Source organism: Chaetura pelagica, unplaced genomic scaffold, assembly GCF_000747805.2.
Source record: "Chaetura pelagica isolate M959 unplaced genomic scaffold, ChaPel_1.0 scaffold272, whole genome shotgun sequence".
NCBI lineage: Eukaryota > Metazoa > Chordata > Aves > Apodiformes > Apodidae > Chaetura > Chaetura pelagica.
In genome coordinates this window covers 269,029-286,223 of record NW_009952445.1, presented here as the reverse complement: position 1 = coordinate 286,223, position 17,195 = coordinate 269,029, and the positions used below count along the sequence as shown (strand labels likewise).

General features: G+C 41.6%; 2 protein-coding genes across 2 annotated transcripts in view; one reads left to right on the top strand and one right to left on the bottom strand.

Moving 5' to 3' along the window:
* GRSF1 (G-rich RNA sequence binding factor 1) overlaps window positions 1–9,913 on the bottom strand; it is a 36,602-nt gene extending 26,689 nt beyond the window's left edge. Inside the window, exon 1 of the mRNA XM_010008530.1 lies at window positions 9,887–9,913. Within this exon, the coding sequence (XP_010006832.1) occupies window positions 9,887–9,913 (27 nt within the window). The remainder of the gene's footprint in view (window positions 1–9,886) is intronic.
* Window positions 9,914–13,301: 3,388 nt separating this feature from the next.
* The window catches only part of MOB1B (MOB kinase activator 1B), a 23,962-nt gene continuing 20,068 nt past the window's right edge, over window positions 13,302–17,195 (top strand). Inside the window, exon 1 of the mRNA XM_010008529.1 lies at window positions 13,302–13,385. Coding sequence (XP_010006831.1) covers window positions 13,302–13,385 — 84 coding nt within the window. The remainder of the gene's footprint in view (window positions 13,386–17,195) is intronic.

The following is a 17,195-nucleotide window of genomic DNA, read 5'->3' as shown; positions in this document are numbered from 1 at the left end:
AACGGGGGCCGGGCGGGCGGCGGTTCGGCCGGGACGGGGGTCCTGACCTTCTTCAACCTCTCCGAGCAACGGGGAGGAGAATCTGAAAAGCAGCCGCGCGGGGCGAGTAGATTCCCTTTTTAATTTATTTTATTTTTTAAAAAAATTTTGATATATTTTAAAATTAATTATTTTTTTCACTCGTAGCGAGCGTGGTGTGGGGAGAAGTTACAGCCCGTAGCGTTACTGCGGTAGATGAGTTAAGCGGGAGGGTGCGGGGGCAGCAGCCTTGTGAGAAGTTCATTCCCCGCTCAGGTGCGGGTTGCGCAGCTGCGGGGGGGGTCTGGGAGCAGGATGCACATCGGTAATGAGGAGGCAATTCTCTACTGCGGGGGGGAAAAAAAAAGGCAAAAAAAAGCCTCCCTTAGGAATTGGTGGCAGTTTAGGTGTGTGCAGCTACCCTTGCGTTCTGCAGTTTTGCTTTGTCGGCAACAACTGAATGAACTTTGGTCCCTCCCCTTGGGAACAAAGACGAGGTACTTCTGACAATTAACATAAACCGGTTCAGTGACCTATTAATTAAAGTGAAGATGTGCTCTAGGGAAGGAAGGGAAATCCACACAGCTGAAAAAGGCGCCCTTGCAGAACCGAGCTCCATTAAGGCCGTTACCCCCAGAGTTACACGCGAGCAGTCGGTGGGACCGTTGCCACCGTATCTGACAGTTGGTCAAGGCTTACATTGGTAACCGACAGATGTAGATGTAGCCTGGTTTTAGAGAAGATACTTTATCTTGGGAGCTGGAGCCTTCTGCTTAGTCGTGTTCTCATGGAGACAAGTAACACCCACCACTGGCTGCCTTCTAAATCTCTCCATTGCCTTTATCTTTTAACTTTGCTGTCCCAAACCATCTTGGCTGTCATTGTGCTTGTGCTGCCATACCCCAGGAGGGGTTGTGAAAGACACCTTTCAGCTGCAGGGTGGAAGCTGCACATGGAGGTGGGTACAGATGACACTCCATGCACCTAATGAGAAGCCCAGCTGTCCCCCTCCTTCATAATTCTCAGCTGCTGCAATGGAGAAAGGTGGGGTGGAACACAGGATTTCAAGGACAGTGGTGTCCTGGGAGTCTGGATTGCAAATTAGAGAGCCTCCCTCACCCTGCCATTTGGCTATCTGGTAATGGAAAAGCATGGAACCCTCCACCTTCTGTCACAGGCAGTAATGAGATACTGGCTTCTTTTTCCAGACCCTCCTGAAACCTAGGGGAGCAACCTTCTACCCCCACCTCCATTGTTTCAGGTGCTCCTGCTGGATGAAATATAGAAATGGAAAATGAAGTTATTGTGTGGCAGGGCTGTTGTTGGTGGGGTGTTGTAGGCAGCACCTAATTTGCTCTTCTGCAGTCTAAAAATGGATTTTTTTAAAAGTGATTTAAAAATATGCCTTGTAGGCCTCAGGGAGGCCAGGGAAACTTGCTGTTACTGGCAAGTAGTTGTGTGGGTTTTTTTGGTTGTTTTTTTTTTAAGTGTTCAGAAAGTTAATGTTGTCTTTTTTCAAACTTGAGTTTCATGTTAACTTGATAGAATTATTCACTGTGATTGGGTATCTTTACACTTCTCCAGATTTAGTGGTACCAACTTGTATGTTGAGTTGCAAAGCCCCCATCTTTTCACGGTACTTATGTAGTTTTTCCCGGCACGTTTTCACCCCCTTTTTCACTGACAGTTTCCTTGGTATGGAGGTAGCAAAACTGATGGCTTGTCCATGCTATTCTCCCTGTGTCGGCAATACTGTTTTTTCCTTGAGAACTAGCACTTTTGAACTCTTAATAAGGTTGTGGCAGATGAAGATTGTCCCTGTGCCCTTCAACTGGAAACGTTTTTCTAAATTGCAGTGAACCTGTCACACAGGTTTATCATCAATGACCGGGCTGTGGTTTGTCAGTTTGACACCCAAGGGTGATACCAAAAGCTGTGCTGTGCTGGCAGACTTGCTTGTTGTGAAATAACAGGGCGATTATGCTTGGATAACACAGGGTGCAGGCCCCCCCTTGTTGCACAGTCCTTGTCTGCTGACAAATCCACTGCTATTCTTTGCTGTTGCTAGGGCCAGTGACATAGAAAGCTACCCAGAGAGAGGGGGGAATCAAGGGAAACCATTGTCTTCTCTCGTTATGGGTAACATTATAAAAAGACTGTCTTGTGAGGCGAGTCACTGAATTAATACAACTCAGTTTTGACAGCAATTGTTATTTTCAGTGCCACTGTTTTCTCTTCCCAATCTGTTTCTTCCTTTCTGAAAATACTTTATAAACCTCTCCAATGGTTGAACATATTATCCTGAAGCTTTAACAACATTTTTAAAATGGGAATTGGACTAGAAAATATCTTCAGGTCCTGAAAAATTTAGCTTCCTAAGTTCTCCCTGAAAGGAAACTACAGCATAGTTACATCTCCAAGGAAAAAAAAAATAAAGATAGTTCTGGTAGGCGTGCCATATGGTAACATGCTTGTGTTATCCTATGCTGGTAAAGCTTACGTAAGAAAGAAGTGAGATAAAACCATTTCTTTTTAAAAGGAAAGGATTCAGCTTGAGTATGCAAGTTTTGACGTTGCCTTTTCTTAAAAAAAAAATAAATCCAAACCATATACATATTAGTAAATTCCTCTCAGAAAATTCCAGCATATAGGGTTTTTTTTAACAATGACTTTCATGTAGGTAGTGGCAACTGATGAGGATTTGAAAGACTAGGAGCTGATAGAAACAGCAGGGAGGGATGAGGATGAGTAGCTGCTGTTTAGGTGCTTATGTTTATGAATCAGTGCAAATTTAAGTTGGAAATGAAACTGAGGGAAAGGTGTTCCCTTCTGTCTTGTTACACAGCAGAGCCTAGGAGTTGCTTCTGATGGTGTATGTGGGTTAGCTTTTATAAAAAATTCAATTAAAATCATAGTTTGTGTGTATATGTATGTACAGAAGGTGGAGTGAGACCTTTTTTCCCCTCTTGCATCTCTTTCTGAGTAATACAAAAGTCAGAGCTGATGTGCTTGCTTCCAGATTGACAAGCACCGTTGGCTTTCCTGACTTCCCAGTCTGCTCTTGAAGCACATCATGGCTCTTTGCTGTTTCCCCTTCTTCAGCTTTCCTAGATGTTACTTACTGAATGAACGCCATTACTAAAGTGCTTTTCAGCTTACTCTAGCTGGAGAGCAACCGGATGCTCCTTTTGTAGTTAAGAGCTGGAGATGTGGTATTTATCTTCTCTTTATCAGGGACTTGCATAGAAGACTGCTAAGCACTTCTAAACTGGCATTTCTGTCGTTGAAAATCAACATGTAGGCATTTATGAACTGTTGGAAACAGGAAATACATGCTTGTTGAGCATTCAGATGTTTTTCTCCCTGTGTTTTAATATCCTGGTTTTCTTCAGTTTTGGCCTGGTGAGTGTAATGCAGGCTGTGTTCCTAGAGCAGAGATCAGGGCTCTTGACACATGAATGTGTCACATTGCTGCAAAAATCTCTTGTTTAACCATTACTACAAGTGATGCTGGTGTTTTTTTTTTCTTCCTTTTTTTTGGTTTGTTTTGTGTTTGTTTTGTTTTGTTGTTTGTTTGTTTGTTTAAAAGAGTACCAGAAATGTCAAGTGTCTTGAGTTTGGCTGTGAGTAAATTGGAGAGAGAACTGGCAACTTTTAAAATATTATTTTTTTAACTCCTGGCAACTAATATTAGGAAATTTTGAGGAAAGCTAAAGGATCCATTATAGAGTTTACATAAAATCATCTCTGACAGTGAACTTCACAAAGTAAAATACTTTTTTTTTAGCTGCTTACAGCTTTCATCTGTAGTGTTAAGTTAGTGGTTGGGCTGAATGATCTTCAGGGTCTTTTCCAACTTAAGTGGTTCTATAAGTCGTTGAATGATTTGCTGTAGAAATCTATGCTTTTACCTGAAATTTCTGCTGAACATTGTTGAAGCATGTTGCTTCACTCGCTGTGTTAACTCTAATTCTGGTTTGAAATGCCTGCTGTCAAAAGAAGTGCCCCTTGGATGGCAGCTGCTCTCACAGGGAGAACACCAAAGAGCAGAAAGCTTCATGTAAACCATGGCAATGAGAAACTTACCCAAAGATGTTCATGTTGCCCCTTGCGCTGCCTGTGGTACAGTTCATCTTGCAATTCTCAAACTCTCTTGAAATCAGAAGACCTTTTACAGTGCTTGTTTCTCTGCTTAACTCAAAATTGATCCTCCCTGGAGACCCCAGAACACTTCAGGTGCAGTTTGCTGCTAGGGATAACCTCACTGAGGTACTTCTAGTCCTTCTAATGAGCTGGTTGAAGAAGCTAAACCAGCAGAAAACTATTAATGCCTTTTTGGTAGGATTAGCATTTTGCTAATTTAGTTACTTGGTGTCATGCTGTAGTGACATGAGGGATGGTGTTGGAATAATGGAAACAGCAGGAGTGTCTGGATGTGGTAAAAGACCGGGAGGAGGAGGCTCCCTCTTTTTTCTGTGCAAACTGGCAATGGAGTAAGATGAGCTGGATCACCAACCCACTCCTTAAACTTCATATGGCTTTGTGTGTGACAAAAAAAAAATCACACTTCTGCCACTCTGGTTTGGAGAACATATGAGTATGAGCCAGCAGTGTGCCCTGGCAGCCAGGAGGGCCACCTGTGTCCTGGGGTGCATCAAGCAGAGCGTTGCCAGGCGGTGGAGGGAGGTGGTTGTCCTGCTCTGCTCTGCTCTGGTGTGGCCTCACCTGGAGCACTGCCTGCAGGTTTGGGCACCACAGTATCAAAAGGACATCAAGCTGCTGGAGAGGGTCCAAAGGAGAGTCACAAGGATGGGGAAGGGTCTGGAAAAGATGTCTCCTGAGGAGCGGCTGAGGTCACTTGGATTATTCAGCTTGAAGAAGAAGAGGCCCAGGGGTGACCTCATTGCAGTCTGTGACTTTCCTCACCAGGGGAAGAGATGGGACAGGTCCTGATCTCTTCACTCCTGTGACCAGTGACAGGGCTGGGGGAAATGGCAGGAAGCTGAATCAGGGGAGGTTTAGGGTGGATATCAGGAGAAGATTTTTCACCCAGAGGGTGGTTGAGCACTGGACCCAGCACCCCAGGGCAGTGGTCACAGCACCAAGGCTGCCCGAGTTCAAGAAGCGTTTGGGTGATGCTCTGAGGCACATGGTGTGATTTTTGGGATGCTCTGCACAAGGACAGGAGTTGGACTCTGATCCCAATGGGTCCTTTTCTAACTCAGCATATGCTATGATTCTGAGTGAGTGACTGGCACTTCTAAATGCTCTTACATGTTTGCTTCTTTGGATAGAAGCATTAGTTTGGAAAAACACCCCATAACCAATATAGGAGGAAAGGCAGTGTTCAGTGTGAAAGTTGTGTTTACTACATGACAGTGATGTTTGGTCTTAATTGCTTTCTAGTTGTTTGCTTTTAGGCCACAATTGTTTTCCCTTGTTTGTCCTCCTCTCTTTGTGTTTGCAATCCAAGTGAACCTATGCAATTAGCTATTTACATTAGTTAGAGGAGAATAGTGGTGGAACAAGGATCAGTTTCAGGGCAGGATTTGTGCAGTCTATGTGAAGTGGCTTGGCTTTTAATCTTGAAAAGATGCCAAAAGCATTTGATTGTTTTCTCTCAGGCCTTTGGACTTGGGGCCCCTTTGTGGCAGCAGAAAACCATGGTAAGGACAGCTCAGGGTTTACAGTTATATCTTATGCTGTGTGTGTCCTGAGAGATATATAGTCTTTTTTTTAATCTTGTTTGAAAAAGGATAAAATGTTAGAAGCATTTGTCTGCCAAGGGCTGGCTTAAGAGTTGCTAGTGTGAAAACACGTTTTCATGCCCAAGGATGACAGAATGAAGCTGCTTGTTTTTCATATAAAAGTAAATAGTTGCATTTAATTATGCCACTTCAGGTCTTCCATAGCAAGCAATAGGAAAAATATTGCTGCCAAAGCTCTCAATAAGCCTTTGACCCACAAGTCAACCTAAACCATGGGATGTCCTGCACATTGCTTTTAGCGTTTGTAAACTAAGCCACTTCCTATTAGAGTTCAGCTACAATGAACTTGCTGTTTGGTTTTTGTCTTCTTTTTCTTAAGTCCCTGGGGAAATTGGAGCTGTTTATTCAAATGCTGTATAATCTGTTTTCAGCTGTAACTGAATATAACATAATTGCTTTTCAGACTTCTTAAGCTTTTTCTAGCCTGTAAATTTAATGACGTAGGATTGTGAGGATCCAGTGCTTTGCTTTGTCATCTCTGTGTGTTGCTTTTTTAAGCGTGGCATTTCCTTCCCTTTGATAGCACTTGCATGGCACTGGTGTCATGCTGGCTGTCAGTATTGTCACTTCACCTGCTGCACGATATGTGAAAATTACTGAAGAGTTGTTGTTATGGGTGTGTTTGTCCTGGTGTGGCGGACCATGCTGTGCTGTGGGAATCACAGAATCGTCAGAGTTGGAAGGGGCCTTCAAGATCATCTAGATCCACCCCCCCTGCAAGGGCAGGGACACCTCCCACTAGACCGGGTTGCTCAGAGTCCCAGCTAACGTAGGTGAGAGAAGTGGAAAGCATTTGTGAGGAGAAATCTGGAAAGGTCCTTTTTGGAGTCTGTATGAGACAACAAAGGGCAAGAAAATTGTTTTTCAGAGGGCTCTCTTCCAGAGGAAGCGATCTGTTCATTTACCACTTCTGGAAGGAAATACACTGAATTTTACAACTGAGCAGGGTGCTATATGTTTTCCTTCAGAGTTACAGTACATTTGGACTAGTTTATCTAAAACCACGTGTGTGCAGCTTTTCTGGATCAATTTAAAGCAGATCATACGGAAGTAACCACAAAATCCACGTAACCATTTTTCAAATGATTTCCCAGAGCCAGTGTGTTGGTGAGTCTGCATGTGGGTCTGTGGGATGCTTTCCCAAGGGACTGCTGCCTGGGTCAATATTTTGAAGGAGGGATTTTAAAGAAGGGAATGAGAGCTGGAGAGTGTCCTGACAATTGGAAAGGCATGCTTCCATGCAACTTAAATTGTTTATTTGATTTGAAGTTTGGAATAGCTTCTTATTTCTTAGTTGGTTTTGTGGGTGCTTGCCTTCCATGACCTGATAGCCAGTGTTGTGCAGTGAAGTACAATGTACTGTGTGTCTCACACATGTTCTGTTGAAGTCACAGCTTTGCTTCCTATTTCAAATACATAGCATGAGTCAGTAGACATTAAATTAATGCCTGTCAGATGGTTACTTGGTGCTAATAAAAAGGCTGTCCCCCACTGTGAATTCATGAAGGTTACAGTAGTTTTTAACTTTTTGGAAGGCAACATTTTAGAACTTTGGAAAGCAGGACTTGGAAGGGAATTCATTCACTCTTAGCATGAGTCAGTAGACATTAAATTAATGCCTGTCAGATGGTTACTTGGTGCTAATAAAAAGGCTGTCCCCCACTGTGAATTCATGAAGGTTACAGTAGTTTTTAACTTTTTGGAAGGCAACATTTTAGAACTTTGGAAAGCAGGACTTGGAAGGGAATTCATTCACTCTTTTCACACTTTTTTTTTTGGTTTTGTTTTTTTTTTTTGTTTTTCTTCAGGAGAAGGGATAAGGTGCAGCTTTTTGGTCTGTTCAGGCCTTGCCCTTCAAAACATTGAGTTGGGTTGCTCTCATATAACTTGCCAATGTAAATGGTCTTTCTTCCTTTGTTCTGTCTTTTCCTATTAATTTTGAAATCCAACTGTGGCCTTAGCTTGTCCCAGCTTTCCTTCAGTGTGTGTGTTTTGTTTGTTTTGTTGTGTTTTGAAGACACCTCCATCTTGCTCACCCTCTTCTCTCTTCCTTCTCCAGCTCACAGCTGTTCACGGCAGGAATCCATTCCTTCTGTTATTCTTGCATACCTCCTGGGATCCTACCCATATTTCAGTTGTGTTTTAATTGAAATTTGCTTCTTTTCCACATACTTGTTTGCTTTTTTCTTAATCTGCCATTTCTCTTTACATTTGGTAGATTACCTCCCGAGTTAATTGCACTGAGAGATGTGAACACTCGTGACGTAGAAAATCTTAATCCCTTTCTTAGTGAAGAAGAACGTCTTGCATATTAAGATCTCATAATGCCTGGATTTCTTGTCTTTATCATAAATCTAACTCCTTTCTGTATGACAGAGGGAATAAATCAGCTTAAGTAAGCTTTGGGAAATTCCTCTTTTGCTAAAAATTGAGACATCTGATTTTTGATAGGGAAATAATTTCAACCCAAGGAATGATTGTGTGGGGTTCCTATGTTGACAATAAAATAACCCATACTTTTGTTTTGCTAGCTGGTATTCTAGTTGTGTTTCTGCCAATTTCAGTAGCACAGTCCTGCTTGAATGGAGCAGTTGTTTTAGGGACTTGCTGAGTGCTCTAGATCCAAGAACCCAAATGGCATTACTATGTGTTGTCATAATTTGTGGCAACAAAATATTTTTTTCTAATGCTGAAGTGTAACTTTTAAAAAAATTAAAGTGTCTCTAATTTTGTATTATTAACTTCTGTGGTTGACAGCTGCACTTAAAATTCCTTACTGCAGTGTGAGTGGAAAGGAGGAGAAATCTGTGTATTGAAGTTTCACCACAGAACAGCTAAACTGACTGTGGAGTCAACTGTCAAATGCACAAGATTCAGTCATTTCCAAAGAAATGTTCTCCTGTGGATGTAGGAGCTACTGTTCCCTTTCAGATGCTGCAGGCAGGTGGATTTTCCTTATAAGATACTTTGCAAGACATAAGCAAATTTTACTAAAGATATTTACACGCAGCGCATCCAAGATTGGTTTACATATGGGGGATGTGTAAGAAATGCTTGGTAATGAGATAATGCAGGGTATTTTTAGAAAGCTGTTAGATTATTTGTTCCTGCCTGCTGTCCCTGTCTTCTTCCTGTTTTCTGCGTTATTTCTTGCCTCTAATGTGCTGTTATTTCCTGAACTCACACCCCGTTTTATAAGTGTATTCTTCCATGTATAAACTTTGAGGCTTTCTATTGGGAAGTTGCTGAGTGTTTCTGATTTCCAGATTTATCTCATCAGCCTATTTTGCTTGTGGGTTACAATAAAAGACAGTCTTTTATCAAGTGCTAAAGTGACTCCTCCCCCACTAAAATTTAGTTAAGTTCTCCTTTTTTAAATTTGTCATTTTCCTAAGCACATTAAAAAATTGTCCTTTTTATTGTTTGAAAGCCCTGAAGACTGTTTTAAACTGATGAGTTAGGTTTTTGGTTGTTTTTTTTAAATGCCCTGCTGTTTTTTCTTAGGTTGTATGACTCGATTTGCTTTAGTCATTCATAAAGCATTGGCTTTCAAAAGCACCCATCAGCATTTTGGGAAGCCAGCCATGTTCTGAGGCACGTTCTCCAAGCGCTATTTTTGATGTGTAAGTAAGGATCTAATTTGATACTAGAGCCAAGCTTTTATTGCTGCAATTTATCATCCTCAGCATCTTGTACATCGCTTTCTGAAAAGCTTTTTCCTGCTTTTTAAAATGTATTTAAAGGGTGTGACTGTTCCCAGCAGGGAGGATTTAGGATGCAGAGGGGATTAGTAATGTAAAGACATGAGGAGAATTTAGCTGAGTATAAGGAAGTCTCTGTAACAGGCAGAACAGTTTGCTACAGAAACTAGCATATGGCTTTTGTAGAGGTCACTTTCATCCCTATTTTACCAAATGGGAAAAGTACTATGTTAAATAAATCATAGGTGGATAACTACTTTTAATCACTTGCCTGACTGGTGTGACACCACACTGCTCTCTTTTGTTCCTGCCCATCCCAAGAGAGATGTTGCTTTACAAGACTGGCAGAGTCCAGGCAGGCTGGAGTTCTTCAGGCCATTTCACCATGTTTTCAGTTACTTGTTGAAAGATCTTGAACTCCTCCATGACTACTTAAATGGTTTAGTAAACCTTCTGTCTTTATTAATGTTTCTAGTATCTTATCTTTAAACACAGATGTGTTACTGAAAGAAGTAACTCAGACTTGTAGCTTTATTTATTTCCTTATATTTCTTGTACAATTTGCTTAGTTGCATCCATAGCGGAACTTTCTAGTCTTGATTTCTGATCATCTGTGCGTGCTGATGTTGATTTGTTTCCCTCTCTTGTTGGTATTCACTTGGACTGCCAGGACTTGAATGTTACTGCTTCTCTCTTAAAAATAAATAAGTAATAGGAATTGTTCCATTCCCTTGTGTTCAGCATGATGCTTGAGTTTTCTAATGCTGCTTTTCATGTTTCTGTGTGTCTGCATAACATGTGCTGTGTCATCCTCACTCCCACATTATCAAGCATTTTCCCCTCTGTGTCATTGTTTTCCTTTAGAAGATAACATTTTCTTGGAAACATACCAGTGGCAGGTTTGAAGAATTTCTCAGAAATATGCAGATACTCTTCTTGCAGTTGCTCTTGGGTTTGTGTCTTCATTATACATACATGCATATAACAAGTTAGAGGGGGAGTGTCTTGAGGTGGTCTGGACTGCAGGTTCCGTGGAGCTGAGTCTCCCTGCAGGTTTTGATGGGTATGGAGCACTTAGGTATACTTTTTTTAAAACAAATGTTACTTAATACTCTATCACAGACATCTCACTGTTTTTTTCTGCCACAGGGCACAGCTGCATCCTGTTGCAGGAGTTCTGCAGCAGTCCTTGCTGCAGGGTATCCATGGCATCCTTTTCAGCAACCTTTCAGCTTCTTTCAGTAGTTACTATTTACAGCTTGATTGAGTCCCTTTTCCTCAAAGGAAGATGCTCTGTACACTCATGTACAACAGAAAAAAAAAGTTCAAATGGCTTTTTAGTGCCAAGTTTTATGTATGGGAAAGCATAGGTTTTACAAAAGAAGTGTAGTTACATCTACTGAATAATTTATTAGGTACGTTCATGCAATAAACTGAAGTTTGAACCTCTGGAAGCTAAACTTGGAAGAGTAACTGGGTGAAGTTCTAACTCCTGTTTGAATTCATGCTGTGCCCTCCCTTTTAAGTGAGCTAGTGCTAATTGACAGAAATACGGATTTCCTGAGAAAAGAGGGGAACATTAGTGAGAAAATAGTGCTATTTAGTTTGCTGAGAGTGACTGAAATGGTAAAGATCCTGGACTTAATCTCAGCGTTCTCTAGGAAAAAAAGCAGTTGGAGAGGAAGGAATACTTTGTGTTTACCTTCTTCATACTCCTAGTAGCCTGCTCTGTTAAAGAAATAGTACATCAGTATTTGGATATTAGGATCTGCAGAAATAATTCTGGTTTTCATTATGCCCCCGTGGTTCCATGATGTGCGTATGTACAGAGTAAGTGTTAGTATTAAAAACAGTCAAGAAAACTGGATCTGCTTGAAGGAACCCAACCAGACAGCCAAGAAAGACTCCAGCTTTCTTAAAAATCTAATTTCTGTTTGTAATAAGACAGAAATTCTGTGAGTGAAGACAGTGTTTAATTTGCCCCAAGGTTATCAGTGGATACCTGGGAGCATGCAGCAAAAGATTCTGGATAATTGTGATTCCTCTCATGTAACAGATTTCAAATGGATGTTGGAGGAGCGCTTGTGTCTCTGCTGAAAGCCTCTTCTTGCAAATTGGAGTGAAAACTTGTCTCAAGTGATGTTTGGTGGTCTGAAAGCTCTTGAAAAAGTCTGTGGAGAAACTTGGGAGCAGCAGTGCAGTGACATCCATAAAACATGCGGAGTGAGCCCTTTGGGAGGCTGCAGATTTATACCAGGGACACGTTCCAGTCCTACTGCCTGCCTGTCTGTCTCTGCAGCTCAGCTGGCTGTATGGGTGCTGTTTGCTTTTGTTATGCAAACTCTTTGCTGGTGTGTTTTTCCCTAGTGTGCATCTGGTAGTGTCTGTAGCCTGTCCCTCTCCAGGCATTGCTCAGCAGTGCTGTTAGTTCCACAGAGGACAAAGCTTGAGAAGCTGAGTCGCTTCCCCAGCTGTTGGCTGCTCTGGGAAATAGTTTAATTGTGTTTCTGCGTGCACAGCTTCACCAGTATCTGGTGAGGGCAACTGGGACTTGCTTTGTTTATTTTGAGGATTTTCCAGGAGATGAAAGTGTACTAAGTGAACATGTTAATGAAACAAGGTAATTTCCTTTCTGTTAGCATAGCAAACTAATGATGATTTCCTGGTTATGGGATGGTGTTCTGGACCCTTGCTTGTTCCTTGCATTAGGAATTGTGATTACTTGGGAGAAGAGTTGCAATCCAACTGGGTAAACAGCAGAAACACCAACACCTCCCTCTTGTTAACAGGCACATTCTGAGCTTCCAGACAGAAAAATGGAGGTGGAGAGATCTGAGAAGCATAGGTGCCCATAGGAAATGGGCTGTAGCCACCTAGCATCCCTGTGGATTTGGCACCAAGTGTGCTGCTGCAGGGCGAGTGTCAGAGGGTGGAGTTAAATGGCCCATTTCCAAGGGCTAGTTGCCTGTCCCATGGATGTTGCTTAGCCAGCAAGTTTGTCTTCACTGTGTTCTGGTGCACATAAGAGCATCTGACTGTTGCTGGATGAATTCTGCATTTGCTTGATTTCCCTGACTCTAAAATGTGTATGTAGAGAAAAAAAGAAAACAAAACATTTTAAGAACGTGGATGTGTATGTATTATGGCAACTTTCAACACTGGGTGGTGGTGGTTAGGACAAGCAAAAGCAAAACCATTCCTTAAGGCTACCTTAAACAACTTTCTCCTTACTAGATGTGAATCATCTGATAAACTTGTGCTATTTTAACATGTTGAGTCTTGCACATAATGTTACCTGTATTTTTTTTAAGAGTTCTTGGTGACTTTTTAATCTGCCTCCTCTTGATACTACTGAATGTGGGACTTCAGTCTGTGAGGACAGCTATTTGTCTGAGAAGGGGAAGCCAGATTCTATTCCCTGTCTTGATGGGTAGAGAATTAAAAATGTCATAAGAATACCTATTTCACTGTCAGCACTTTTGGAGAGGGAGACATCTCTCCTGTTAGGAATAATCTGCGTTGTATTGGCATCATTGTCAATTCCATGTGCTGAAAGATACGAAGATTGTTTTAAATTCCTCTAGTCTGTGATACTTTTCTTTTTTAAGATGAGGAAATTTTCAGTCATGTTTATTTGGGGCTCTTTTTTTTTTTTTTTAAGCATGGTGTTCAGTACTTTAAAAAAAATGGTGTTTGAAACTAAGCTTTTTTCTTCCTTCCTCTTCTGAAAGGAGTGAGCAAGGAGTCCGTGTGGGGATGTGACAGGGATGGTTTGCATGGGAATGTCTGGAAGCCTAACTGTCACTTTGGCAGAATGGAGTATTTACCCCTGAAGATGCTCCTCACAGCTTTCCTAACGGTGGAGCTGCGGAGGAAGTGTGCTGAAATCTGGAAAGAAGTCAGTTGGCTCAGACTCCTTGGGTTGTAAGGCAGGGTTATAAAGCCTGGCACTGGCCTCGTGTAGTCTTGGCAACTGGCTGTGGCTTGGATAGGAAGTAGGTGAGTTAATCACACATACTCCTTATAAAGTAGAGGCCTCCTGGTTACCAAGTGTGGTGTTAGCTTTGGGAAGAATAATTTCTTAGGAACCCTTTTAAACTTTCACCCTTTTAAACTTCTAGTTTTCTGATTTCAGTGCTTCACTCTAGGTATAGAAGACAACTGAGGTTATTCTTGTGTCTCATACTACTAGCTTCATAGGGCAACTTCAGCTCTGTGCCATTGATCTAAGTATTTTCACTTACTGTTTCCTACAATAGGGTGTATAAATAGTAAACAGTGTTTATTCTGTTTCTGTAGGAACGATCATGTGTCTGTGGAAAACTTTCCAGTCAGTGCCACTGATTCTTCCCTAAAAAAAAACGCAACAAAAACCGACAAAGAAGCAAAGCAAAACAAACCCCCTGGGCCTGGAATTGCTTTTTACCCGCTGCTATACCTTTTGGGAGAGCAGTTGTGTTGTGTGAGGAGATAGCAGCTCTTCACTCTTGCCCAGATGAGCTGTTTGGATTTGCTTTGAGATCTTGGCAGAGTCTGTGTTTCTCTCCATGTGCAGAGAATTGCACTTCTTGCAGCTTAATATTTGTGAAAGTTATTGTTGTTTGATGGGTGTGCTCTTTAGAAGCATGGTGCTTTTATTAGTGTTCAGGATAACATAGTGACTGTATCTGAAGAATTTACAGAGAAACTTTTTCCAGGGTGAGAGCTATCAGCTTGTGCTCGAAGAGTCCCTGCTTACCCATTTGGTTGTTGAATTTTTAACTCTTGGACTGTAGTGAGCGGCCTTCAAATACCTCTGAATGTTGAGCTGTAGCCCAGCATTGTACTATCCCAGAGCACTTCAGAATTCAGTCTTGTGAATTTGAGTTGGCTGGACTGATGGCATCCTGACTCATTTCAAACCATAGCCTGCTCTGTTCAAGGGGTCTTATGGTCATCTTCATGGGATGTAGTATCAGGAAGTAGACCACCATTTGCAAAATTGTCTGCAGCTATTGAATAGCTGCCCCTGGAGTCTCTCATTCTGTGCTCATTTCTCTGGCCCATTGCACCTCTAACCTCTGAGCATGAGATTGAAGCTTACTTGGCTGTCTTTCTCTGTGCTAAGTTGGTGGTTACTTTATTTGTCTTCAGACCTGCTGCATGATGCATCAAAGGAACACAAGTTTGTGAAATGCTTGTTTCCTAAATTCTTACATTGGCTTTGTTACCTCCACGTTGAAGTGAGCTGACTAAGACAAACTTATTTTAATGAGTGGGAATTTAAATGGGAAAGAATGGACTTTTTGGTATGGTAAGAGATGAAGAAAGTAATGCCTGGCTTATACACTGTCATCTTCAGAACAGAAATGTTGTGTCTACTCCATTTTATAAACAGAAATGCTCAAGCTAAAGCTTGAGAGTGCAGATTTTGGACTTGTACACCTTCATTTTACTTGCTGTCCTTCTGATGTTCTAATTGTTGAAGAGAAAAAGCGTTTAAATGCTGCAACTATTGATTTGGTTTCCAAAAGCGTAGCTTGACCTTTTAATTTCTATGTTAACATGTTGACTATTGGAAGCTAACATGATTGTACTCTGATGTGTCTGTTCTTGGTAAGATGTTATCATTTAAGCTCCATATTATTGTTTGAAGGCTTGAAATGTTTGCTTTTCTGGAATGTGGTTCTTGCCTTACGGTGTTTCTGTATATCAGGTTTTAAAAAGAGGACAGCAGGAGAAAGGAGACAAGGAGGTACAGAACTAAAGCTTGAGGACTTCTCTGATAAATTTATGCTCTGGCCTTTGGCCATGAGTTGCTGCCTCAGATTCCTTTTCTCTAACAAGGCATTAAAGATGCCTTCTTCAAAGATACTGTGTGAAGATTAATGCTTGCAAAGGCCTTGGAAGATGAAAAAGCAGGAGTTGAAGTATGAAAAGTTTCCATGCCCCAGGTAAATATTCTGTGTATTGTCTTGAATTTGGCTTTTTCAGAATCTCTTGATTCTGTAATATTTGAGTGCTTTCAAATATTTTTAAGAGTTTACTTCAGTTGGGCAATGCTTTTGTGAGAGTAATTGAAGAAAGAAGTTGGTTGCTTGCATGTTTCCCCGAGGAAAGAAAGGAAGAATGATGATAGCCCACAGCTTCAGCATTATATACCAGTTAGATGAATATAGGTGGCAGCTACACACTGCAAATGGTGCCACTGCAGCATTTTGTGTTTATTTTTCCCCAGGGCGAGTTTCTGTCCTTTCCAGTGTTTGATAAACCAGTCCACTGATGAGCCCTGTATGATTCATGGGAATTGAAGCACTGTGTTCTTGAGCTTACAAAGTAGCCTGAAACACATGGGATGAGCAGTGCTCCCTATGCTTTTCATAAAGTTTGAATGCCTGTGATATTTTAAGATGTCATTTTCTTGTAAAACATGTCAGTTTGGTGTGTGATGTCAGTTTGGTGTGCAGGGGAAAAAAAGTTTTCTGATTCTCACATCTTCAGAGTGGTGTCTCCTTTTCTCCTTCTTCCATGTTGCCAATGGCATACTAATCACATGCTTTATAAGCCTTGCATTAGTTTAAGATCCTGTAATAAACTGAGTGACTTATGGGATAACTTGGCTTGGTTTTGCTCACTTGAGGAATTAGAGGAAGACTTTGGAGCACTGTCAGTATTGTAGTCGTTTAGGTTGTGCTGCAGCTGCAAAATGGAGAGGTTGGCAGCCTGGATGGAAGCGGGATTTGGGCTCTGATCTGCATCCCAATGTTTGATTGTAATTATGCTGGATTCAGGGCAAGGGGCTTTGCTTGTCAGTTTGAGCTGCCAAGGTTAAAGTGTGCTGCTTTCCTGAAGTTACCAAGAAGCTTATCAGTTTAGGCTGAATGTTGAGCTGCTGTGGTTGTAGAAGATGGGCCAATGCTGCCTTGGAAGCTGAGTGGTCTGAGCAGGATGCCTGAAAAATTCTCCTTTCCTCTGGAAACATAATCTTACCAGAGTAAGACAGAACAGCCTGCAGAATCCACACCGTTAAAACCTCTCCCTGTCATCAGATGACTGGATAAAATTACAGCTTTGGAGGAATTTTGTTGTTCTTGCTTGCAAGCAAGTTGTGAGGTCTTTGTGAGGCCAAGTGCCATGTGGGCTTCTGACAGTGGGAGGCCCTTCTTGTGGCTCAGAGGTGTGTGCTCCTCCAGGCTTCCAGACTCATCCCAGCTCAGTGAGTCAATCGCTTTAAACACATCTCCTGATTTGGTGCTAGGTCGAACTGCATCTGGCACTGCTGTAGCTGTACTTACCTATAAAAATAGAAGGTCCTAATTTGCTAGAAATGTTGGATGTGGGATTGAAGGGAGCAAAACGTCCTTGGAATTGGTAGAATTTTTTGGGAAATGAGTTCTTCTTGGAAGAGTAGAAACGGGTTGTGACAAATAGTGGGAATAATGCAACATGTTCCTGGTTTCATGACATTTTTATGTCCAAGGAAAATGGGATCTCCAGTGTGGCTTTTCTGAGGGTTTCTCTGTCCCCTTTCACTTCTGCATTAATGTGATGTTTTGAAATTGAGGGAGAGTTTAGAGGCTCTTAACAGAGAAAGGCAGGTGCTTGGAGCATTTTAAAACATCAGAAGAAATGGCTCAAATATCTAATTTTGTCATGGAATATGATGAAAATATAATTCTTGGTCAGGACATCCATTATTGTGTGTAGTGTTGGCCACCAGACCGCTCTT